At 49.6% G+C, this 26,561-nt stretch overlaps 1 protein-coding gene across 1 annotated transcript; it reads right to left on the reverse strand.

The window, feature by feature from the left end:
• Positions 1 to 989: 989 nt before the first annotated feature.
• On the reverse strand, positions 990 to 2,429 carry Gpr61 (G protein-coupled receptor 61). Its single transcript, XM_038312115.1, has one exon. It carries the CDS (start codon positions 2,337 to 2,339, stop codon positions 990 to 992), a length of 1,350 nt encoding a protein of 449 aa, XP_038168043.1. The 5' UTR covers positions 2,340 to 2,429.
• Positions 2,430 to 26,561: the final 24,132 nt, after the last annotated feature.

The following is a 26,561-nucleotide window of genomic DNA, read 5'->3' on the forward strand; positions in this document are numbered from 1 at the left end:
CGAGAAGAGGGAGGCATTTCATGGACTGTGGAAACCCCACCCTTCCCCTTGCCCGACCTTAGTCTCTTGTACCCGATTGTCCAGGGGGCTGGAAGTGGGTCACTGCCATGAGGAGAGAGATCAGGGAGGCCAGTCCTGGAAAGAAAAGATTGGCAGTATTATTGATCAGAGTAACTTACCTGGCCTTTCTGTATCCAGCCTCGTTACTAATTCAAAGGCTAACCCCCACCCGCAGCTCTCTGATCCTCCAGTTAGTCTAGCCACTCAAAAGGCAGGGAGGAAAGGGGCGGCCTGTCTCCTGTTTGTCTGTGCTGAGATCAGGACCCATACCTCATCTCCTCCATGCAGGGAAGAGAACAGGAGAGAGCTGCACAGAGTTTTCCTGTCTTCTCCCCCACTACCCTTCCTGCAGTTTTTTCTTGCCGCTGGCAAAATCCAGAAAAGAATTCACCCTACTGGTCTGCTCACTTTAAGAGAAATCTTAGACATTTAACTTTAAAAAGGAATCTATTAACTCATGGTGACACTTGGCTACAGTTTTGTTCTTTTTTTAACCTAGTAACTGAGAAGATGTGGGCCACTCCCTTACCTTGTTTTAGTGTAAGTATTACCCTGAACTATTACACCAGAAAGAAGTAAACCTCGGTGGTCCCCAGCTCCTAGCCTGCTGCTCCAACACCACCTGCCCTTAGGAAGTTTCCCTGTCTCCTGAGGCATGAAAAGCTCACTGGTAGAAAGGTGTCGCCTCACCTTTGTGACCCTTTTCTCTCATCATCATCGTCTCACCAAACCCAGGTTCCCTCCCCCAATAGTCAAAGAGCAAGTCCAAGTCCAAGTCCACGTGTCCATCCTGTCGACTCTGGTCCTGACCCAGGAAACACCAAGCAAAAGCTAAGTCCAGAGACCCCAGCCCAAACCCCAGCCAGCTGGAAAAGGCAGTCCTTGAGATCGTAAACCAGCCCCAAGCCTTATTTCCCTCCAAGTGTCCATCAGGACTCCAGCTTTTGTGAGGGGGCGGGACGGAGGTAGCTGTCTGACATGATGATGTCGCTGGTAAGTTGCTGCTCCAGGAACTCCGAGGTCTCCTCAGCAATCTGGCCTGGGATTCGAAAGTCAACAGCAGGTGGTAGCTCCCGCTTGGGGCTGGGTAGGGGCCTGGAAACCCAGTTCTCAGAGGTCCCCTGGAGGAACTGCAAGAAATTCTCCTCAATAGAGCCCTCTCGACTAGGCAGCCTCAGCTCCTCCTCTGGGGCTGCCTTGAAGAAGCAGACAAACTGTTTGCTAAGCTCGCCCCGGATCTGACGGTTGAGACATCCATAGAAAAAAGGGTTGGAAGTGAAGCAGAAGTAGCCGATCCAAGTCACCACATTCTCCACCTGTCCTGTCGAAATGGGCTGCGCGCTCAGGGCCACGTAAAGATGGAAGGAGAAGTAGGGCAGCCAACAGAGCAGGAACTGGCCTCCCACAGCCAGGAGGACCACTGCTGCCTTTCCACCCCCGAACGTCCGGTGTGGGGTGGTCTGCTGAGCCCCGGAGCTGGTGACCATAGTAGAGCGGCTACTAAGAGACTCAGAGCGTTGCCGGGGTGTCTCCATCCACGTGGGCAGCGGCCCGTGTTGCATGGCCGCCACACGAGCCACTCGGAACATGCTGCAGTAAACCACCAAGATCAGGATCAAGGGCAGCAAGAAGTAAAGAACAGCAAAGACCACCACAAAAAGCTGGCAGTAGACACTATGGTTCCATTGGAGAGAACAGCCTGGGTTAACACTGGGAGCGCCTTCCTCCCAGGAGACCCTTCCCAACACTGGCACAGAAGCCATGGCCAGGGCCTTTATCCACACGCCCACTAGCACGGAGGCCACCAGCCCCAGTGTCATGCGTACCTCGTAGCGCATGGGGTGGACCACATAGTAGTAGCGCTCCACGTTAATGGCAGACACCGAGAGGATGGCCAGGCTGACGAAGCAAATGCTCAGGAACAAGTAGAGACGGCAGGCCACCTCCCCGAAGAGGGCGTGGTCAAAGAGAGCGGAGCTGGAGAGCATGGCCAGGGGCATGAGGGTCAGAGCAGCCAGTAGGTCCACCAGACAGAGATGGAAGACAAAGACAAATTTTCGGAGGGCAGGTGTCTTGGCAATAACAGCCATCACGGCAGCGTTGCCGGCCACAGCAGTAAGGTCCAACAGGAGCATGAAGAAGAGGGCCACGGATTCTGAAGCCACGTCCTGCAGTCCCAACTCGGGGACCCCGCTGGCAGTAGAGGGACCTGGTGTTTGAAGGGCTCTTCCAAAAGTGGATGCGTTTCCTGATGACTGGGGAATGGGTGAGGACTCCATGGGGCCGAAAGAGGACACCCAGGGCTCTTCCTGTTACGGGCCCATCCCCCATCCTACTCCTCAGCCCTGGGTGGTAAAGCCCAGGCCTAGGCTTCCCGATGAATTTCCTTGGGGGCCTTCCACTGGAGTCTGCAGGGCAGGCCTTTATCACCAGCCTTCCAAACAGGGCGCTTCTGTAGTGGGTGCCAGGCCGGGCAGCTCTGAACTCAGAAGCTCGTGTCTGGTTTCTGTCAGCAGGTAGACCCAGGGTCAGTCAACCCTGGTGATGAGAAGCGGCCGACAGGCGAGGGACGGATCCTCACGTACTCGCAGTGTTCCACCTTCCGAGTGGTCTGTGGCACCTTTCTCCCCCTTCTTTTTCTAGTTCTCCATGCTTTTCTTCCCTTTTGAGGGCAGTTCTAAATCCTGTCTCCCTTCTCCAGGGTCCTGATGAGCTCTAAGACGGTGCCCTGGCTTTAGGGTGCCTTGTGTGAATTTTCTGATTTCTCATCAGATCGGGGAGTAGGAGAATAAGCTTCAGCTTCTAGGTCCAGGTCTGGGCATTACTCACTCTGCAACTCTTCTGGACTCCAGTTTCCTCGCGAAGGCATCTGTTAAAGGAAGGAATAACACCTATTTCATAACCTCACAGTGTCTGGTTTGGTTGCTTACGAGCAGCACTGATCCCATGGAGCAATGGTCACGTGGTGCACAGCACACGCCGGACCTGTCCTATGCACTCCATGCCATCAACTCATTTTCGTCCTCACACGATCCTATGGACACACAGTAGGATCTCCATTTCTCCACAGATAGACCTGCAGCCCAGAGAAGGGAAGGAGTGCACCCCAAACCACACAACACAGGAGAACCGAGTTAAGGTAGCCTGGCCCCAGGGACAGTTCTCTTGCCTGCTATCCCTTGCTATGCAGGAAAGTAGCTTCCCTATCGACTAGAATCATAAATTAAGTACATCACTGTCAAGCTTGATCAGACCCTACTAACATCTCTCCCCACTCGAAGGCTATCGCCCAGGAAGGACAGCTGTGCCTTAGTCCCTCCTGACGTCATCACCCCCAAACAAAAGCTGCCAGTTTGGGAATGATGAGGACGCTGCAGTGAAGACAGAATGTCCAGCTACAAGGGACGCCAGCTCATCTGCTGCTGAACTCCCGCGGCCGGAGGGCGCGTGCCACTTGAAAGCTGTCCTTCCCTTCCTACTCTTTTGTTTGTTTTTGAGACAGGGTTTCTCTGTGTAGCCCGGGCTGTCCTGGAATTCACTCTGTAGACCAGGCTGGCCTCAATCTCAGAGATCCGCCTGCCTCTGCCCCAGAGTGCTGGGATTAACTGTGAGCTACCTGCTCTTTAGCCGCTCGGGTGGCTGTCCTATGTCCTATGTCCTAGCTGGTGGAGGAAGGGCAGCTCAGCCCAAGACACTGATTCTGGTCTCCTCCCATGGTCACAGAACAAAGGGTGAGAGTGGATGCCTGCGTGAACTGGGTGAAGGTGCTGGGGGCAGGGCAGAGGGCTTAGACTGCAGAATTGGGTACACAGAAAGCAGAGAAAACCAGACTAAACCAGCTCTCCCACCTCCTGATGAAGTGGCAGGTTGCGTCCATTTTATGTGTCATTATTCACACGAAGTTTGTTCATAATTGAAATAGGTGTCCCCAGAGTAATATATACATATACACATGTATATATTATATATCTTATGATATATTAGGATATATATATGTATATATCCTCAATACACTATGTTGAGTCAAGTAGTATAGAGAAAAGCCACAGGCTGGCCATTCTGTAAACAAGTTAAAAGTTTTCTGGACCATTCTTTCTGCAGCTGTGAAATGGGAGGGCTGGCCTAGAAGACCATGGAGCTTCTTACGTAGAGCATTTTACTGCTCCGTGAGTTCCTGGGATAGGGAGCACCTGGTGGTTGCTCCACTCTAAAGAAAGATCTTTCATTTCTATAACTGCAGTGAAGAGAACCACAGAGCCTGCCAGAGCCTTGCTTCTCTCAAAGTTACTCTTCAATCACCATAGGTTTGGGGTGTTACTATAAACCTCGCACTGATCCAACTTCTAACATGCCTTGCATGCATTACGTGGTCAGAGCAATCCCTGTGAGTTGAATCAAACTCAAATTGACTAATCGAATCCTGGCCCCAGAATACAAACTCCCAAAATATTCAGTCAGTCATCTGTGTGCCAGCCAGGGGATTCTCTTCTGAGAAGGCTAGCCCAGGCTCCTGGATTTGCGGCTTCCCTAACTTTGAACAATTGCCCTAGAGACTTGCGTCTCTCCAGGGAGATGTCAGATTCTCATAAGACAGTCTACCAGGAAAAAAAATGCCCCAAAGAAATACTAGATGATGCATCTTTACCCTATACTCTCCATATTCATTCTACCTGAGAGTGGGGTCTAAAAGATGAGGAGTTCAGTCCAGCAACACCTAGCTACTATCCCTGGCTAAGAGCGGGCACAGTTTTCATGTGGACACATGGACACACAGGGGTGCTATGCAGCCATGATGGAGCCTTGGGCAAGAAAGCACTGGGAATTTTTCTTTCTTATACCCCACCACCACCATCACACACACATACCAGTCTTGTTAAAATTTTTACAGTGGCTTCAAATTCCAGGATTCCAATTTACCTCATAACAGATAGACCAATATACTTGGCTACTTGGTACTCTTTCATTGATGGGTGGTTATAGAGGGGAGGGTGGTGGTGTAATGGCTTCACAGGGGAAATCCAAGGAGCCTGACTCCACTCCTAGCTCATGTCATCACGCCTTCTCCCTCCACAGATGCATCCTCCCACTGCCTCCTCCAGGACCACCTCCAAGACCTTTCGGTACCTGGAAGGCTTTGCCCCTATAGGCTCCGAAGTCTCGTCTCTGGCAGGGCCATGATTGAGTGACAGAGATCCTCACTTCAGGATGTAGGATGTGCACACGTGCCTAGCCCAAGGCCACATAGGTGTTGTTGGGATTCACACGTACCTGTGTCTCACATCCAGAGCCTCTGGGCCAAGGATCAGAGCTGGGCCAGCCTTCAGGCAAGAATATGGCCCCTCTTAGGCCAGGGGAGATTTCCAGGGACCTTCAACACCTCTCCCTAGCAGAGCTGCCCACGCCCAGGACTCAGATGCCCATCATCCTGGAATGCCGAAGGGCCTATTCCTCGGATGTGGAGACCTATCTCTATGACACAGAGCAGGGCAGATGGAGAACGCTGTCTGTTGCAGGATGCAGTTACTCTTGCTAGCAGGAGATGACCAATCTCCCATTCCTAGGTTTTAGAGATGCCTGCATCCCAGTACTACCTTTGGGACACCTGGGACCCCATCCTCTGACAGAACTGGCCACCGTACCACAGGGTGTGCCGCCCCTTGGAATGCCACCCTTCTGCAGCATTTACCACTAGGCCTTGGGTCTGGCTTCCATTCCTGGCCTAGTCGGCAACTCCTACCTTTGCTGAGCAGCTCCCAGCTCCTGTGTGATAGCTCCTCTCAGCTGATGCTTCTCCAAGGCTGCTGAAGCCTGAACCACTGCAGTAAGCGGAGAGAGGCAGCCAGCAGAGCAGGATGCTCAGAAAGCTTCTGGGTCCTAGTGGCCTCCTGCTTTCCACCAGCCCCCTTAGAGCCACTTCTGGAGCAAACAGCTGGGCCTCAGGGCTCCCAAGCAGGGTGCTCAAGAAGCTCCAGTCCTCATATTTCCCTCAGGATTCTAGACTGCGTCTCAAAAGGCAAGCGGCAGGGGAAACTCTCCCAATTGGCCTGATAAAGAAAAGGCCCTGGGCACTTAGCAACTGAGTTACCTTGGTCGAGTCATTTCCATTTGGCCTTTGTTTCTTGGCTGTTCAATAGAATTACGGGGTAGATAGCCCCTGAGGTTTCCGACAGGGTTATTATTTACGGTGTGGTTCTGTATGATACCAGAACCAAGATGCTTCTATATAGGCAGCCAGAACTCCAGGACAGACCTAAGGAAAGCTAAGGCTCCTGAGGTGGATTCACAGTTTGACTCTTTCAGAAAGTAACACATTCATACAGCAGACAGATTAAGGGATCTGACGGTGCACTTCTCCCCACCCAAAGCACACCGCCATTATTTTCCTAACGCCTGTGAGGGTTTATGGAGACGGGGGACCTAACTCCTCCTGAACTACCTTCTGCACATCCGCACCTCTGCTCCACAGAGGCAGCGTAGAAGCCAGATTCCCAGGAAGGCTCCAGGTGGTCTGCGTTTAGAGGGTTGGACAGTGGACTCTTCACCCACAAAGTGTCACGACTGTGTGACAAACCCTTAGAGGGGAGAGGAGGGGTCTGGCCTCCTGCTGGCTCTGAAGAATATCGTTAGTGACTGACACCAAGGACAGGTGCCTAACACGGCGGGTTATGATTTCCCCAGAATATGGGCTCAGCAGTTTCTCTCTTTTAGGCTTGTTTTATGTGTATGGGTGCTTCGCCTGCACGCATGTATGTGCAGCAACTGTTTGCTGCCCATGGAGGTCAGAAGAGGATGCTGGATCCTCTGAAGCTGGAGTTAATGGATGGCTGTGAGCTACCATGTGGGTGCTGGGAACCAAACCTGAGTCATCTGTAAGAGCAACAGGTGCTCATAACTGCTGAATCAACTCTCCAGCCCCAAGGCATCCAAACTCTGGAAGTGAAGACATTCCTCCAAGTCTACCCCTGACAGAGCAGAGCCTCCAGCCTGAACAAGGAATTCAGATCAGATCTGGAGCTGTCGGCCCCAGAGCCTCGTAGGGGGACATAGGCACACTCAACACCTCCTTGTGGCTCCAAGGGAATTCTAGAATTGTTTACTAGATCTAGACAAGGAGTATAAAACCAGTGACTTACCCAGGGGACTCAGAAAATCAGGTTGGCTTCCACCCTCCCCCCCCCCCCAGAGACAGGGTTTCTCTGTATTAACATCCTGGAATTTGCTGTGTAGACCAGGCTGGCCTTGAACTCAGAGATCCTCCCGACTCTGCCTCCTTCTGCTGGGATTAAAGGCGCATGCCACCAGCCAGCCTGGTTGGACAAGAGAACTGACTTCCTAAAGCTGGTGAGTGATCATGGCTACCACCAATCACTGTCTCTGAATTCTTAACGGGTGGCAGACTCATGACCCACGACATCTTCGGTTCTCAGGCCAATGTTTAAGGCAGAGATTGCCCCCGAGGAAGAAGAGGGCACAAGGTGAAGCAACTTCCTCCAGACCAAATAAAGCCAGAATCAATATCTGAACCCAAATCTGTTTAAAGATAAAATGATTTCTCAGTCTTCCCCGGTCACATGAACTCTCTGGAGTCCCGAGGTGACACTAAGAAACAAAAGCACAGATTGATACAAGGCCCAGAAGCCTGTCCAAGGATTCAGAGAGAGCTCGAGCTGAATTGATTGTGCATTAGATTTTCCATATGTGAAAAAGGCAAAAGGCCTCGCTCCCCAGTATCTCTAACGGGGCATTAGAGAGGCTATATTACAGATGGAGCATGCTTCCTAGGGAGCTAGCACAGCTATTATGACAGGCCAATAAGCTGGGATGGGGCCAAGGGCAAGGTCATGAGCCCTCTACTAAAAAGCTACTGGGGAGAGGGGTATGAAGGAGATGGTGGGTTCTAGCTCATCTTCCCAGATGCTGGAAGCCATCTTGGCTCCGGGAAGAGGGAAAAGAACCAGCGGGCAAGGGAGGAAACTGCCTAAGGCTGGAGCAACTGATAATAGCAATGTTAGTACCAGTCAAGGGGTGGAGGTTACCTCTTGAGGTCTGTTCTGTGAGGGTTCAGAATAGCTGTTGATATAACACCTTTACTCTAGGCCATTTATTTAGGGTTTTGTTGTTGTTTGTTTGTTTTGAGAAAGTGCCTGGCACTGTAGCTTAGGCTAACCTTGTCTGTGTGATCTTCCTGCCTCAACCTTCTGGATGCTGAGATTACAGACCTGAGCCACCATACCCAGCTCAATCCCCTCCAGCACAACAGAGGAGACGAGAAGACCAAGTGAGAGAAACTGGATGTGGTCTTCCAGGTCCCACCAGCAACCCTTGGTCCAGTGTGCACACCTAGGACCCCTGTTACAGGATGGGGGGGAGGACCCCCCCCAACCCCCCAGTGTCAAGTCTCTTTTGAGGGTCAGGTGGAGCCTTGAGAGCTGATTGCTCCATCCTAAACTCCTCAATAGAGCCCAACCCCATCTTTGCCCATCCTCCTCTCTTGGTAGGCTTTTCCCATCCCATTCACCCTTTTCTGCCCAGGATGAAACCTTGAAGCTGGGCATGTTTACCTTTCAGCTGTGCATCCTTTACTCATTAAATGGTGAGTGGCTTTCTGGATGCTCCTCCCCACCTCCCCAAAGTGCCTCCCCTGCTCAGTGGTACCCTCTCTTCCTTCCCGGACCCCCTCTGCTTTCTGCCAAAACCTGTTCTCAGGAAAGAGCTTGATCAATCCGTTCACACAGTAGCTTCGTGTGCTCTCTCTCTCTGGGGAATATTAACAATTTAACAGGAAACAAAGGGAAGGAGCAAAATGTTAGGAGGACAGCAAGGACCAGGAGTGTCCCTGAGATCTCATTATCATATACAGAGTGCCCATGAAGCCACCTATTCTCCTGTCTGGCCTCACCCCAATGCTGGGGTGTCAGTCAGCAGCACTTTGTCCTCGCTGTACACATCTCCATCCCCTGGACACCCAATCATTCCACCCCATCACAGACACCCAAAGAGCAGGCTCTCATCTGGGGCCTCTCCACTATGGCTCAGGCGCTAGCTGTTTAGAGATCCGGAGCATCAGCCTCAGGGTACCTGCTGCCTAGGCATCCACCTCCCCTGCCCCCATTTGAGAGGGCTGGGCAGAGGTGAGAGCCTTTCCATTCCTTTTGTTCCCCCACAGTCTGGCCCACACCCCCTGCCGGGAGCCAAGATCCCACAGTATATTCAGCCTGCAGCTGCCACTGGTCATGTGAGCCCATTGCTAGGTTACAGGGACCCAAAAATAAATCCTTCCCAACCAGATTAGAAACTGGGGGCCTCGGATGAACCAGGCTCAAAAGAGTGGCAGGAACATCCACAGTGAATGAACGGGCCTGGCCATGCTGTCTGCTTGCTTGCTAACTAGCAGTCAGTCTCCACCCCGGACCCCCAAAGAAAAACTGCAGACAGCTTCTGATTCCATAACAACACAATAAACAGGTTTATGGGCCGAGAGGCCATCTCAGTGGCCATAAAGAGCAGCTCGAACCTCGCTTCTCTGTCAGGAGCTCCCATCCAACACCCTCATCAGCTTGCTCCCCCGAGAGGCCTCACCCCACACGAAAGCCCCGTGCAAAGCACCACTGACCGTCTGCCTGGAACCTGGGGGACAGTGAGGACCAGTTGTTCTTTCCCAGCCAGAAAGCAGGCACAATGCTGGACCTTTCATACACGTAGCCCAGTCTTCTGGGTCAGTGCAGAAATGGAGGCTCAGAGAGGTTGTGTGACTTCTTCCAAGCAGCAGAGCTGAGTTGCTAGGATACAGCATCACTTGATGGAGAATGGGGTATGGAAGAGGACAGGAAGTACAAAGGAGGAAAGGGGAGATGGTCCCTCAAAACTCTTCCCTGGGACTTAACTATCTAATTGGCCCTGCTTGCTCTGAATCAGGGTGCTGTCTCCACCTGCATGACGTCTGCCTCCTCCAAGTGAGATCGCAGCTTATGGAGGACATACAGCACACAGAGACAACCCCCCACCCCCACCCCTGTGGCCACAAGCTCTGGATCTTTGGGGAGACTATTTCTGCTGTCTCTGCTGTTGAGGCCTGGGGAACAAAGTGACAGGGTGAGAGTCCTCGGGGTTTAGGAGTCCAGGGCCCACTCTTACAGATGAGCAGAGCCTGAGGGGGCCATATTGCCCCAGGCTGCACAGTTACAGTGAATGGGGGCCAACCTGACCCTGAACTTCTAGGTTTTATCCCTCTCCCCCCTGCTTTGGTCTATTACTGAGAATGTGTAGACTTGGCTCAGGGAAGTCTGGAGTCCTTCCCAACACCCTGGCACCCTTCCTCAACCTACCTCATTTCCCAGACCCTCCCAACTGCTGTACTCTTCAACAAAGGGCTTTTTCCTGACCAGGTTCTGGGAGGGCCAAGACTGTCCCTCACCGTCACTGTACAGACCCTAGATCCCCGTTCTGCATACTCCTACCATCTTCTGAAGTCACATAGCACCCCTTCCTCACCCCATTCTGCTCCCTACAGCCCAAACTGCTGGCTCCATAGACTCAATGTGTACGCATTGTGTTCCTGCTCTATGGGGAGTGGGATCCAAAGACAATGTAAACCTTGCCTCTTGCTGCACAAAGGGCGGGTTATATATAAGCTGTAAGGGAGCTATGTAGATCCAAAGGAGGAAGGGGAAGAGGAGGAGCAGGAGGAAGAAGAGGAGGAGGGAGAAGGAAGAGTAAGAGGTCAAGGAGGAGGAAGGGGGAGGAGGAGGAAGCGGGAGGAGGATGGGGAAGTGGAGGAGAGAGGAGGAGGAAGGGGGGAAGAGTGGGAGGGGGGAGAAGAAGGAGGAGGAGGAGGAGAAGGAGGAGGAGAACTCCATGAAGAAACAAAGGAGATTTTCATGAAGTGGCATGGGCTCTAAAGGGGAGATGAGATAGGATTTGATTTGATTCTTTTCTAAAAATTGAAAAATTATCCTTATTGGACTAAAGATGCGCTCAGCTGGAAAAGTGCTTGCCTAGCATGCTCAAAGGCCTGGGTTCAATCCCTACTGCAGAGACTTCATAAACTAAGCACAGTAACACATGCCTGGAATCCCCCGGTGTTGGGGAGATGGAGGCAGGAGAATCAGAAGTTCAAGGTCATCCTGACTACATAGCAAATTCTAGGCCAATCTGTATAACATGAGCCCCTGTACACCAAATTTTAAATTATGATTACTTTGCTTATCTATTGTGTGTGTGTGTGTGTGTGTGTGTGTGTGTTTGCAGGTATGTGTGTATGTTTGGGTGTGTGGGCATGCGTGTGAAGCCAGAGGTCAGCCTTGGGTATCTTTCTTCAGGATCCATCCACTTTGTTTGTGTTCAGGTGTGTGTGTGTGTGTGTGTGTGTGTGAGAGAGAGAGAGAGAGAGAGAGAGAGAGAGAGAGAGAGAGAGAGAGAGAACAACTTTTGAGTGGTTCTCTCTTTCCACTATGTGTACCCCAAGGACTGGTCTGAGTTCGGTTCCACTCTGTTTATTTTGTTTTGTTGTTTGCTTTGAGACAAGGTCTTTCTCTGGAGCTGGGGCTTGCTGCTGGGAGCTGGACCTTAGGACATCAGTTGTCTCTACCTCCCACATGCTGGGATGACAAGCCTGGATGTTTTTGGTTTTTTGATACAGTGTCTCACTATTTAGCCCTGTCTGTCCTGGAACTCACTCTAAGACCAGGCGGGCCTTGGACTCACAAGAGATCCACCTGCCTCTGCCTACCAAGTGCTGTGATTAAAGGTACACTCTGACATGCCCAGCTCAGCCTTTTTTAAAAAAACAAAACAAAACAAAAGCAAAAACAGTCTAAGAATCAAACTCAGCCCCTTATACATAGCAAACTCTTTACCAGCTGAGCTATCTCCCCAGCCTCAATTCACACGGCTGCACCTAGAAATTGGGTTTTTTTAAAAAAAGATTTATATATTTATTATGTATACAGTGTCCTGTCTGCACATACACCTGCAGGCTAGAAGGAGGCACCAGATCTCATTATGGATGGTTGTGAGCCACCATGTGGGAGCTGGGAATTGAACTTAGGACCTCTGGAAGAGCAGCCAGTGCTCCTAACCTCTGAGCCATCTCTCCAGCCCCCCCACACATAGAAATTGTATGGCTTAAAGCACAACCTGACATTTTGACAACTGTATACAATGTGTTAATAATTAGATCAGGATAATTAACATCACTACAGAATTTACCATTTCTTCATTTCTTTCTTAAAAAAACACATTTATTTATTTATTTATTTGTTTATTTGTTTATTATGTATATAGTGTTCTTCCTGCATGTATGTCTACAGGCCAGAAGAGGATACCAGATCTCATTACAGATGGTTGTGAGCCACCATATGATTGGTGGGAATTGAACTCAGGACCTCTGGAAGAACAGCCAGTGATCTTAACTGCTGAGCCATCTCTCCAGCCCCCATTTCTTTCTTTTAAAGATTTGCTTATTTTTATTTTATGTACACGAATGTTTGTTTTGTTTGTTTTTTGAGGCAGGGTTTCTCTCTGTAGCCCTGGCTGTCCTGAAACTCAGTCCTGTAGACCAAGCTATCCTTGAACTCAGAGATCTCCCTGCCTCTGCCTCCAGAGTACTGGGATTAAAGACATGCCGCCGCCGCCTGGCTATATATGAGTGTTTTGCCTATGTTATATATGTATACTACATGTATGCCTGATGCGTATGGAGACCAGAAGAGAGTTTCTGATCACCTTCAACTGGAGTTAAGGACAGTTGTGAGCCACCATGTGGGTGCTGGGAGCTGAACCCAGGTCCTCTGCAAGAACAGTAAGTGCTCTTAACCACTGAGTCTTTGCTCCAGGCTCTTTTTAAAATTTTATGTGTATGGGTATTTGTCTGAATGAGAATGCAGTGCCTTCCGAGGGCAGAAAAAGGCATTGGATCCACTGGGACTGGAGTTATAGACAGTTGTTTGTTGCCTAGTGGGTGCTGGGAATCGATCTCAAGTCCTCTGAAAGAGCAGTCCTTGCTCTTACCCTCTGAGCTATCTCTCCAGCCCCCTCCCGTTTATCATTTACTTATGCTGAAGCATTCAACCACTTTCTAGGAGCTATTTTGTGTACGTTTTGTTCTGTATTTGTTTGGTATTGTTCTTCCACAGCTCAGGCTGACTCTGAACTCCCAGTCATCACACCTCAGCTTCCCAAGTGCTGGGGTTACAGACGTGTGTCTCCATGCCCAGTTCTAGAAGCTGTTTTGAAAGAGTCTGTTACTTGCTGACAACAGTTAGCTTGCTGTGCTGTGGAATATTAGAAGCTACTTCTGGGTGGGATGTTACCGTGAGTGACAGAAGGAAGCTGAGGAGGAGTGGCTCAGGAGGAAGGCACGGGCTTAGCCAATCGAGGAGAATGGAGGCTTTGATAAAAATCTATCAGGACTTGTGCCTGCTGCCTCATTCTCTGTGAGTTCATATGTGCTTCATACTGTTGTGTCTGTGTGGAAGATCTTAATTCCTTGATGTCCTCCATCCCCTCTGTCCTCTTCCTGAGGATGAGGACGGGATTTGGTGAAGACGTCCTGTTTAGGGATGAGTATTTCGAGGCCCCCCACTCTTTGTGTATTGTCTGGCCATGGGCCTCTAAACTTGTTACCTTCAGCTTCTCTGATGAGGGCTGAGCAAGGCACTGATCTATGCGTATAGAGGAATGTCAGTAGGGACTCATTTTTGTTGCTACATTCCTTTAATAGGACAGTAGTATTTGGTTTTACCCTAAGCCCCTGGGCTATCTAGTCTCAGGTTCGTGGTCACCCAAGCAGTGGAAGGTATGGTTAGCTATCACCAATTGATAATCAACTGCAAATGAAAATTTAGTTTTCTCCAGGGGAGTCTCATGGGGAAACAAACTCCTGTGATGGTAGGCCTCATGCCCAGCAGCAGACAGCCGGCAGAAATCGCCCTCAGCGGGGACTTGGGAGGCTCCTTGTCTCATAATGTTGTGTCAGAGCTTTTTCTTGCTTAATTTTTTTTCTTTTTGTTCTCTCTCAGTTTTGTGTTTTTATGGAATTCCTGGAAGAACAAGTGGGTTCTGCATCTATATCTGTTCCTTGCGAGCTTTCTTGGGCTCGTTTCCTTTCGTTTGTCTGTTTTGTCCTATTCTGATGTGTTTGCTTTCATTTTATCTTATTATATTATTATTTTTTGTTTGTTTTCTAATGACAGACAGAAAGCGGGTGGATCCAGATGAGGCAAGGTGGGGATGAACTGGGAGGAGTAGAGGGAAGGGAAACTGCAATCATGAAATATTATATGAAAAAAAATCTGTCTTCAATAAAAGGAAAAAACTATATTAGGATCCCTGAATGATGGTACACCTTGTAACCCTAGCACTCGGGAGGCTGAGGCAGGAGGATCATGAATTCAAGGTTAGCTTAAGCTACAGAGAGACTGTCTCAAAAGAAAGAAAACATCAGAGAAGATGGCCCAGATGTTAAAGCTGGCCCAGATGTTAAAGCTCCAGTGGTACAGAAATGAGGATCTAAACTTGTTCCCCAGAATTCATGTAAAAATATCAGAAGTGGCCGGGCGGTGGTGGCGCACACCTTTAATCCCAGCACTTGGGGGGCAGAGGCAGGCGGATCTCTGTGAGTTCAAGACCAGCCTGGTCTACAAGAGCTAGCTCCAGGACAGGCTCTAAAGCTGCAGAGAAACCCTGTCTCGAAAAACCAAAAAAAAAAAAAAAAAAAAAAGAAAAAATCAGAAGTGGTTGCAGGGGTGTGTAACCCCGTACTGGGGAGACAGAGGCAAGAGAATCCCTGAGGCCTTTTGGAACAGCTAGTCTGGCCTAAAGGGTGAGCTCCTAGCCAATGAAAGACCCTGTCTCAAAAGAGATGTAAGCCATTTCTGAGAATGACACCCGAGGTTGTACTTGGCGCCCATCTGCATACACATACATGTGCACATGCACTCATCACATGTGACCTTCACACCTACACGGACAGGTACACACATGCATACACACATACACAAAGAAATGGAGAGGGTAGGGAAGGAAGAAGGAAGGAAGATGAAAAAGAGGAAAGGAACTATCAGGATGTCTTCAGTCGTCTACTCGATGGGAAGATAATTTCTACATAGGTAAGAAGTGAGAATAGAGAAGTAGCTCTACAGGACTGTGGGGGTCTTGGGAGCCAGCCTGAGAGGCCAGGCTTGGAAGTCAACACAGCAAAGTGTTCTGAGCAGGGAAATTTGAGCTTATCACCACTGATTTTTGTGAGTTAATGATTAAGTATTGCTGAACCTACAAGTTCCAGAGAAAAGGGGGCTGAACTAGACACTGGGACTTTTCCTTGTGTTTTGGGGCCGGAGAGAGGAGCACACAGTGCCTATGTCACGAAGGAGCTGGGGCCTGGGAACCGAAGGCCAAGGAAGGTAAGAGTGAACACAGAGAAAAGGACAGGTCAGAGTGGAGGAGACGTGGAGATAAGGGATCTTCGAGGTTCCAGCGGGGCTTTGAGAGCTCTGGCAGAGGTAATTGTGTGCAAGCTGCAGTGAAAAGGAGCAGAGCAGCAATTCGAGTACCTGTATCACCCCTCCAGAGTCCTGATGTCATAAAAAGCCCCCCAGCCTGATCTGCAGACATGTGGTACCCTAGGCCGCGCAGATGGGCATCTCAGCTTGGGATGCCCAGCTCAAGACCAACTTCTTTAGCGTTGGCCTAAGAACAAGGATCTGGGCTGGATTTCCCACTGGAGGGAACCTAAACATTCCCAAGTGTCTCTTCTCTTACTCTCGGGGGGTCACCTCTGCTCTATGCCTCTGGCCCCTCCCAAGTGGTCTCATGGTTAGCCAAATCCAACCAGGCCCTACTGGGCTCCAGGGAAATCTAGCTCTTCCTCTCCAGGCTGGCCAACCACCTTATGGTCTTTCCTCAGCAACTCTCCTTCCCGCATCATTCTCTCCCTGTACTTTTGGGTTACCTAAAAACAGAACCACGCCTTACGGGGCTCTCATTCCGGTCTGACCACACTCCAAGTCCTAAAACTCTCAAAGACTCCTTAAGGATAGAGAGATAGCTTGTGACTGTCCCCTCAGAGATGGGTGAGGAAAGCTGGAAAACGGCACGCGGAATTTGTCCCTCTTACAATCTAATAATCTTAAGAGACACGGGTTCCTGGATGAGAAGGCTCTAGATGAGAAAAAGAGAACCCCCGCTGCGACAATTCAGGGCCTTCAGCCTGCACTGGCAGATTGTAGGCACAAGAGGGCAGTGTTGGCCACAGAGCGCTGAAGTGTTACCGCAGCGCCTTCATACACACCTTCTCTTTGCCAAACCCACACCTGCTTTCTTTATCCTGGGGATGTGTGGTCCTGCGTGCATCTTTTCGCACCTCTGCGGACTCAGTTGTGCAGGCTGAACAGGAAAGGACAGAGTTCCCAAGAGAAAAGACTGTGAGGGGGATTTGATGAACTGGGGTCCCCGCAGCACCCCTGTGTGACAGTCAGAGGATCTGCCACACTTGGAGACCCTTCCCCAGGTCCTCTAAGTGTCAGCTTTTAATGAATAGTTGAACTAGGACTGTTGACCGCGAAGGTCATTTGTTGTGTGTATTTTGAATCTGAGTCAGCACCTATGGTTCTTGGGTGACTCCTCTCTCCGTGGCTGACAGCCTCAGAGGCTCACGGCCTGGGCAGGTTAGCAGGAAAATGAATGACAGTAGTCGCTTTTGATCTCTTCAGAATCACGGCCAGGCAGAAATCGTGCCCAAGGACTGAGGATGGGCCAAGAAAGGGATACCATATCCAACTGGGTCTGATTGGTTTATATTTGAAGGTGCAAATGGGTATAAGGGATAAAGAATGTACCCTTTTCAACCCAGGCCATCCCTAAACACCACAGAGGCCATACTGAGCTTCTCTGAATTAGAAGCTATAAAAAGCCTAGAGCCCCACCCCCAGACTCCTCCCAGATCCCTACAATAAGTCCTTCTCTATTCTGACTTTTGCTCCCAGCTCCCCTCTGAACCCTCGTCCCACAGTGCACAGTTCACTGGCTTGCCCAGCCCTCAAGCCAGCGCCTCCTACACAGTCATGATTCTTGCCTTGTGCCCTTTTGACCCCAACCGTTCTCTCCCTGGTCCTGAAATTACACACCAGGCCCCTGGATAGTCTCTGCGGCACCTCAGCTTCCCTGGTGGGGCATCTGATCTGGCACTTGGGGCTTGACCCTCTAAGCACAGGTGTGTCCTGGTTCTATTCTCTCAGCTCCTATTTCTTCCCCTGTGCCCCATTTTCTCACTTTTTCTGCCTCTCTTGTTTGACTTTTTGGTTTCTCTCCTTTGACTCTGTCTGTCTCTCTGTCTCTGTCTCTCCCTGTCTCTCTCTCTCTCTCTCTCTCTCTCTCTCTCTCTCTCTCTCTCTCTCGCTCTCTGTATCCTGCTTCCAGTCTCTCCAAGCTCTGGGCCATAGGCCTCAGCTCCCTGCTCTACTCGTGTCTTTTCCTGAATGTACACCTTCCCCCTGTCTCTCCCCACCCTCACTTCCTCCTCGGTAATGAGTACGCTGAGAGGCTGATCCATGCCTCCCTGGATGAGGGTATAAATAGCAGAGGCTGGGCCAGCAGCCAGACTTGCCTTTAGCCCCTGGCTTGAGCATCTGGGACCTATGTAAGGGAGAGTCCTGGACAGGGCCACAGACCTATGGGGCCCAAGGGGATGAGGATTGGAGAGCCACTGCAGAATGACAGAAAGTGGAGGGAGAGGGGTAGTTCGCGCGCACACACACACACACACACACACACACACACACAGGGGGGGGGGGAGCATGATTCAGTAGCCCCAACTTCTGCCTTTGGAGAAGGAACTCAGCCAGAAACCCTCCCACCGGCCGCTGAGGGGCCCTGCGGACTCCTCCAGGGCGCAGATGCAGGGGCCCAGGTGGCTGCCAGCAGACTGCAGCTGGGGACTGGAGTGAAAGCTGTGCCCTCAGGAAACAGGCCACACTTTCACCCCAGCCAGTTCCCGGCCTAATTAGAGACCGGAACGGCATTGATCGCCCCTGAGCTCATTATGTCACAGCTGGGGAACAGCTGGCCAGTCTTTTCCAGGCCATTAGCTGCGCCATGAAGTGGAGAAGAGGCGGGGGTGAGCGAGCAGGATCAATACTCTGTCTGTGTGTGGGGGAAGCAGCTTGGTGGCTGCCTCCCCTGGCACTTCTCTCAAGGACTGCCTCCTGCTCACAAGCTTTGAGTTCACATGGGGGAGCCTGGAGGAAGAGACTCACTTGAGGGGCCAGTGCTGGCCCTGCTTCTGGGGACCTTTCCCATCTTCTCTTGGGGCATTGGGCCAGAAAAGGCTCATATTACCTACCCAGTCTCAAAGGGGACCGTAAAAGTCCAGGTCCTCTCCACTCTGCGGGAAGATGACACCCAAGGCAGCTTTTCTCTTGGCCCCCAGCCACTTCAGTGTGCCTCTGGGTTTGGCTTTCTGTGGGATGGGGAAACGGCAGAAGATCTTCTGGTCCTTGGGGAATAGGGGTGCTGGAAGAAGGGAGGGAAGAGGCAATGGCTTTCTAGAGGTCCCCATTCTGGCCTGAGGCTTAGCTGGGTGGCAACTGAAACAGGTGTGTATGCTGCCTGACCCCAGGAGTCTGAGGAAGCCCAGCATTGCTTAGCAAACTGACTCTTTACTTTCTGAGTTTTAAAGTGTCAAACCTGGAAGAACGCTCTGCTCTGAAACCTTATGGCGTCTCTCTCATTGGACTGAGTGAGAAAGAGAAGGTTGGCCTGAGCTTTGAGTTCTGCTGTGCCTCACTGATCCATCTACCTGGTGCTCCTTTTCGGTGCCTTACACCTCTTGCAAGCATCCCACAAGGAATTTTTACGTAGCCTGGAGGTCTCCAGGGCACAGGGCAGGAGAGGAGTGGCTCTGTCAACTCTTGTCTGCCGTGAGATATGGCACCAGTTGCATTGCCAGACTGTGATCCCACCCCACTGAACAGAGGCCAGACTACACACAACACCCTCTGCTCTCTAGACACCTATGACGGTCCCTGCAGCCTCAGCAGCGAATGGAGCATAGACCCTGGTTTGAATCCTAGACTTGAGCTCCATCCGGGCCCAGCTTCAGCCCTTAGAAACCAGCGCTTGGCTCTAAGTAGAAACACAAGAAAGGAAAAGGGACACTTGGAATTTGTGTTACCGATGAGGAGACTGTGTCTCAGGGAAGAGACTTTGCTCAAGGACATCCACAGGCTGACGAGAGATCAGATTTCCCAACTCCAACTAGGTCGGTGTTGGTGAATTTCAGCACATGGCCTAGCTCTGAGATCTCCAACAAACCAAGCCCCTTCCCCACTCCCCACTCCCCACTCCACCCCACACACCCTCTCCACTCTCCCCCATCCTCACTCCGGACTCTTAGAACAGTGAGGGAACCAGGGTCATCTGTCAGATGAGGGTCAGTAAATGAGGGAGACACTGCCACCCAAGAAGTGTAACAGAGACCACTGGACTTCGCTCTGTCTGGTGTGGGGCCATTCTGTCTGTCTGCAGCCAGGCAGTGCTCGGGGCAGACAGAACCTGCTGGTAAGTTGGTCTCAGCTGAACTCCCTCTAGCCAGGAACACAGAAATGAAGGTTGAGGGACTAGAAACCAGGGTTGCTCTTCCTTCTGACATTGGAAGGGAAGGGGATGTCTACAGGAGCTAGAAGATGACATAGCAACAGGACAAGGAGTGAGGGAGGGCACGGAAGTGAGTTCTGGGCCAGCTTCCTGGAGCCTCTGGCAGGCACCCTCATCTTCCTTTCCTTCTCTTGGCTCCAGAACAGGGTGTGAGTGACAGCCTCAGCAGCAGGGACCAAGATGCTTACCCCTGTGGTTCTAGCTGGAATGTGGGGGCTGGGGAAAGGGATGGCTGTGGCAGCTGGAGCAGGGGCAGGAGCAGGATATTCCAGGATTGAAGATCTAGCAGTGGATGTCCTGCGATTGAGAAGGAGAGCCCCGAGAAGAGAAGCCAAGGACACCAGAAAAAGAACCCCCCTCTCCAGGTGGGAAAAGGGGGCCCAGGAAAGGGAACAGAGGGAGATGACAATGTCTTTGTTAAGGATCATTGCTAAAGTCCCAACTTTGTTCCTGTGAGTGTCATTTATTAGCATTGTAGCCTATGGCAAATCCCAGATCTGATGGGGCAAGTTCTGATCTGTAAGAAATACACCCAGCAGTCCTTGCCACCCAGGTTGCTGTGGCTTTGAGGCTTGCACGAAGGAATGTGGGTGAAAGGCTTCGGGAAGTGTCCAGACCTCAGTAGTGATTTTTATTAGCCCATGCTGCTGTCTGCCAGTGGGTGTGGACCTGGCTTCCTACTGTCAGAGTAGCTGGCATTGTAATACTGTGTGCACAAGTATTTCTGTCACTCATGACAAAAGCAGAGGGCTTTCCTTCTAGCAGGGACTGTCCAGGGCACGCGAACAGATGTTTACGAATTGGCAACAGCATGCATCATTTCCCACAGCATCTCTGCAGACACAGAGAGCACTGGAGACCCAGGCTCCCAAGGCATGGGCACTCACACACCTGCACACAAAAACACACACACCCCATTGCCAAGTCCTGGCAACGGCGACTCTTTCTGGGAGCCCGGTGTCCTTAGACCTGAGTCCACCAGAGAGTCATCTCTTAGAAAGTGACCATACTGAGATGATACCTGGCTGAAAAGCTGAAGACATGGGGGCTAAGGGCACAGCTGGGCATTCACTGGCTGTAGGCTCCTGGGAGAGAGAGGATACACACCTACTGTGACACACCTGCTGCCACATTTTGTGACTTACACAGTTCTGTCACACATATTATCATTGTATACATATTTAAATCACACATGGTACTTTGGCGGGGCTCGGTCCTATCAACTGAGGCTCTATGACATGCAATGGTTTCTTCCAGAGCCTCTCTAACTGGCAGGAGACAAGAGCAGAACCTAATCTAGATCACTGATTCCAGATCCATTCAGTTCCTCTGACACCACTACCTCTTTCTCACGCTGGTAACGCTACCTCTTACGTGGCTCTCCTGCCAGAGTCCAAAAGCATTCTGTTCACCGTGTGTGCTTTCATTACTTATTTTACAATTTTATTTATTTTTATTTTGTGCATATGTTCGCCTGTATGTATGACTGTGCGCTATGTGTATGCGGTACCCGGGTAGCCGGAAGATGGCATTGAATCCTCTGGAACTGGAGTCACAGCTGGTCCTTAGCCACCACGAGGGCACAGGAAATGGAAGCTGGGTCCTCTGGAAGAGCAGCAACGCTGTTAACCACTAAGCCACCTCTCCAGCTCCAACTCTTTGTTTTGAAGTAGTTTAGAACTTATAGAAACGTTTCAGAGAACTCTTGCTTACCTTTCATTCAGTTTCCTCGGCTTCATTTTACGCTTCAAGCTTACCATCCTCCCTGCGCTTCTGCCTGCCTCCCTCATTCCAACATATACATGTATTTCTGATACATTGGACAGTTAATTGCAGGCTTAATGTCCTTGTCCCACTTAATATTTCAGTATATACTTAATAAAAAAAACAAAGAATTCTTCTATATAATCACAGTACACCAAAAAAAAAAAAAAAACTGCAGTTGAAAAACTAACCTTGATACGGAACAGTTTTCAATTCAAATGTCACTGACTGTCCTAAAGACATTGCTACAGATCTAGGTTTCAATCCAGACCCAGAAGCATGTGTGTTGCATTTAGAATTGTCTCTTTCAATCTGGAACAATACTAATCTGTGTATTCTCCCTCCCTCCCTCTCTCTCTCTCTCTCTCTCTCTCTCTCTCTCTCTCTCCTAAGAATACCTCCTCTGGTTGTCTTGTAGAAGTCTCTCAGCCTGGCTTTGACTGATGTTGCCTTAGTGAGTGGATTCAGGCTCTACAGTTCTAACAGGAATATTACAGAAGCTACTTTTGGGTTCACGATTGTTTTTGGTTCATTTCACCCAGACGTTCACCACGTTGATTTGTCCTGTCCCTGGGATATTAGCTTGTGTCGCTTGGTTAGGTTGAGGTCAGCCAAGTCGTTCCACAATAAGTCAATAAGTATTGTGTACTTATCAATTAGTAAGTATTTGTGGGGAGACATTTTGAGGATATGTAAACATCTTTATTTCTCATCAAAATTTTACCTAGTGGTTTTAAGATCCACAAATGAATCTTGCCTAAATTATTTATTGCTATGATGATTGTTGCCAAGTGGTGATTTTTCTAACTTTATTCTTTTTTATATTTATCAATTGGCATTCTATTGTAAGATAAACACTCCCCTTTCCCCTTTATTTATTAATGTTTGTACCAATCCATTCATAGTTTACTCAATGAGTTATAACCTAATATCAAAATGGTTTGTCCTGTTGTGTAACTGGTCTCAGGTTTGATCTGTGGGGATCCCCTTAAGCTAAATTTTCTATGCTTTTGACAGGTTTATACTATTCTTTGATATTTCTTCCTTTCTAGTGTAAGATATTCCAGGTTTACTAGTATTGTCTAGGCTGATCAGAAGTGTGTGTGTGTCTGTGTGTGTGTGTGTGTGTGTGTGTGTATGTATCTAAAATGATAGTTAAAACCAAGATCTGGCTGGCTGGTGCTTGCTGCTATTGCTTTTCATATCTTTCAGGACACACAAATGAGTTCTTAGATTGCAATAGAGAAATAATTGTCCACGTGTCGAAGAAGTGGCTTGGCCAGTAAAGTTTGTCACACAAGTGTGAGGACCTCAGTTTGATCTTCAGAACCCATGTAAAAGCCAGGCTTGGTAGTGAGTACCTGTGGTCCCTAAACTGAGGAGTCAGAGACTGGACCTGACTGCCCATCCAGCACAGCTGAATTAGTGAACTCCAGGCTCAGTGGGGAGCCTGTCTCAAAAACAAAGGTGGTGAGCGATTGAAGAAGACACATGATGTTTGCCTCTGGCCTCCACGAGTACACAGACAGATACACACACACCACACCTACACCTACACAAAGAGATATGCTTGTACGTGTACAGACACACACACACACACACACACACACACAACTACACCTATGTATATTGCAAACGTGAAGGTGGAATTAATTACCTACTCTCACACAGACAACTCCAAGATTATTAACCAGGAGAAAACACAGCTCTCATCCTCAACACTTCATTTGTTTGTTCAGTCTTCTTCATCAAAACCAACCTACTGACCTCACCGGCTACCGTCTTGGCCACAGGCTCATCCAGTATGCAGACTGGGGCAGCCAAATCATGATCCCAGTCACACAGGCCATGCAGGCTATGCTGGCTGAGTCCTCCATTCAAAACAAAGGTGAGCGGGGCGGGGGGGGGGGGGAAAGGAAAGACAGGTTCTACAAGTTTATGTGTTGAATGTATTGAAGAGTTCCTTTTATCACACTGTGAAATCAGTTCCTCCATCATCCCAACCCTTGTCATATCGTTCAGATAAATTTATTCCAACTACAGAGAGCTTTAATGGCCCTAATAGCAATTTTAAAGTTAATGCTAGATGAATTATTAAAGAAAATAATTTTGAGACAGGGCCTCACTGTGCAGCGCTGGCTGGCCTGGCATTTGTTGTGTAGACTGGGGTTTAGACTAGTTTATACACTAGTTTATACGCTTGCTTCTGCACGCACTTTGGATTTGTGAAGTTCATGCACTTTGTCCTACTTTCTATCCTGCCCACTCAGGTGACAAGACAGAATGCAGGCTCTTCTCCACACGAAAACTAAATTTCAAGCAATGTATATCAGAGGCTGACTAGCTGCTTACCAAACCGTTTCCTCTTAGCTTCTGTGTACACAGCTTGACTACATTTCCCAAGGTCGCCTGTGGTCAGATGTGCTCATGAGAACAAATCTTGGTCAGGGGAATGTGGCAGAAATGATGAATGCCAGTAGCTGACTTGACCTGTAAAACCTTCCATATAATTGGGCATGCTCCGTTTCATCCTGCATCTGCCAGCTGAATACGGAGGGTCCAGCAGAGAATTCTAAAGTCCTTACAGTGAATGGAGCCTTTAATTGATAGTGCTGCTTCCCAGGATCACCATGGTGCTCAGTCATTCACTGCATCCCTATATGAAACCATGCTCAGCCTTCAACTGAACTAAGCCAGAAATGTTGGGGGTTTTCATTAGCTCACGCCACTCAACACAGAAAGTAAACAAACTCTCCAGATGCAACATTAAAAGTCCAATATTCCCATCAGATCAGGCCAGGTTATACAGAGTTGGTACCTGGGTATCTTTGACTATCCCCAAACAACATTTTTCTCTTTGGTCCAAGTATAACATTAGTTCCGCCCCTTTCTCTTCCCCACTTTGAAAGGGGTTTGTGATCCAGATGTTGTACTTGGTCCTTTTCCCAGGTTGGGTTCTTCTAGATTTGTCTTCAGCAGATGAAAACATCTAGTTTGTCTAGCATCTGCCCTCCAGCAGAGGTAGGCTTACCCTGTACTATAGTCTCTTTGTTAAGGGGAAGGGGATGGCCCTTCAATTTCCTACAAGTGGGTCTTGCAATTGGTCTAAAGGTGCTACTAGGCCCCTAGTAGGTCCTATGGCCAGGGATGATCCAAAATGTCTGGAAGGCAAATCGATTTCTTCCTCTGTCCACAGTAAGACAGGAGCAGCTCTGCTCAAGTGGAAGGCACCTCTATATCCTGTCTCTTTCAAAGTTCTAACTACTCACTGTGCAAAGTTAGCGCAGTCCAGGCTGCTAGAACTCTTCTGGGGATGGAGAGATGGGTGAGCAGTTAAGAGCGCATGTACTGCTTTTGCAGAGGAGCTGAGTTCTATTCTCAGCATCCACATCTGGAGGTTCACAACTACCTGTAACTCCGGCTGCAGAGTATGTGACACTTCCTTCTGGACTCATCAGGTATCTGCACTCATATGCACAAACCCATGACACACACAAATATACATATAATTACCAAATAATAAAAAAAAAGAGCCTTAAAAAGAAAAAAAGAAAGAAACTCTTCCTAAGGCCACTCATCCTCTGTTTTCACTACTCAGTGAGAGAAGGGGGCAGTTTGGGAGCACAGAAGGGGAAATTTATTCTGGAGATGTGGCCATAAGAGGCGCAAGCAGCTTTCTCAGCATGGAATTCCAGGAGAACACTGCTACCAGGTTTCAGACTTACAGCCACAAAATTGTGTTTCCAGACCAAAACAAAGCTCCGAAGTCATTTTGCCTCATTTTTTAAAGAGGAAAGAGGGACCAGATTAGGGAGCACGTCCAAGGCTACAGAGGTAGTCACGGTCCTGACCAGAGTCCAGAACAACATTCTTCTTTGCACTTTTCTTCTTTTATCTGCTAACCCAATGGGAACCACTCAGTTTTAGGAGTCAAGAGTAGCAGATGTAATTAGGATACTAAGTACTGGAGGATGTGGTCCCTAAGGACCCATCCTTCCATGCCCTTGGCCAACCTCTAGCCTCCCTCTGAAAGCCTCTGCCTGCTTCTTTGAGAAGCCAGCTCCAGCACCCACTAGGGAATGACATAAACAGTCTGTCTGGGGTGAGTCTCTCAATTCCAAGGTGAAGCAAAAAGAGTGAACATTTCCACTTAGAGCTCCAGGGCATCTGGGAAGGGAGAGCGCCGACAGACTGGAAAGGCATGGAAATTTCCCTGAGCCCAGAAGTATGCTTGGAATAGTATCAACTGCTGCATCACCACTCCAGCCAGCCTTGTTAGTGAGGCAAGCCGCAATCAGGGAGATAATTAGCTTGCTGTTATTTATTCCCTGCGCTAATCAGCAGCCCACTGCTTGCACAGTAGAGAGGGCTCCCGCCCCCAGGGCTATGGGGGTTCTCGGGGACCTCTAGTTACCAGCCAGAAAACAAGTAGCACAAGACAAAGGCCAAGGAGAGGGACAGAGGGAGGAGGAGACCCAGACCCCAGGCCCAGGCTCCTCTGCAAGGAGGAGCTTTCTGCTCAGTACACAGGTCCCTGGGGAGGGCCAGCCGAAGCATCACCAGGAGCTCAGGCCCCGCCACACTCTTCTTCATTTTGTTCTGGGGCTGGGCTCTGGTCGATAATGGGCGGCTGGTTCTCAGCTCCCTGTTCTGCCTCACTGCAGTCAAATTGCCTTTTTCCAAGGCGACTTTCAAAAAAAAAAAAAAAAGATGACATTTATCAAAGCCTGCTGAGTGGTGACCTTGGTGGGAGGGAGAAAGGGCGGGTGTACTGTCTGTGCAAGCAGGCACAGAAGATGAGGAAAACCTGCAGGGAAGGAAATGCTTTCAAACCTCAGAGTTGTCAGAACGATTATGGGGAGATGACCCTGGGGTTGAGCATAGCTAATCTTTGCTCAGTGCACTCCCTGCTGTCCACTTTGGCATCCTCACCAGCCCGTTCTTACAGGTAGTCCCTGGCTTCCATTTCAACAGCAAAATGAAGATTCTCTATCCTGATACTAATCATCAGGATGGGGTCAGGACGTGGGGTCAGTGCCAGTCACGGAACTTCCACATAGGACAGGATAAAAGGCTGTGCTGATTGG

The sequence above is a fragment of the Arvicola amphibius genome, chromosome 14, assembly GCF_903992535.2.
Source record: "Arvicola amphibius chromosome 14, mArvAmp1.2, whole genome shotgun sequence".
Classification (NCBI taxonomy): Eukaryota; Metazoa; Chordata; class Mammalia; order Rodentia; family Cricetidae; genus Arvicola; species Arvicola amphibius.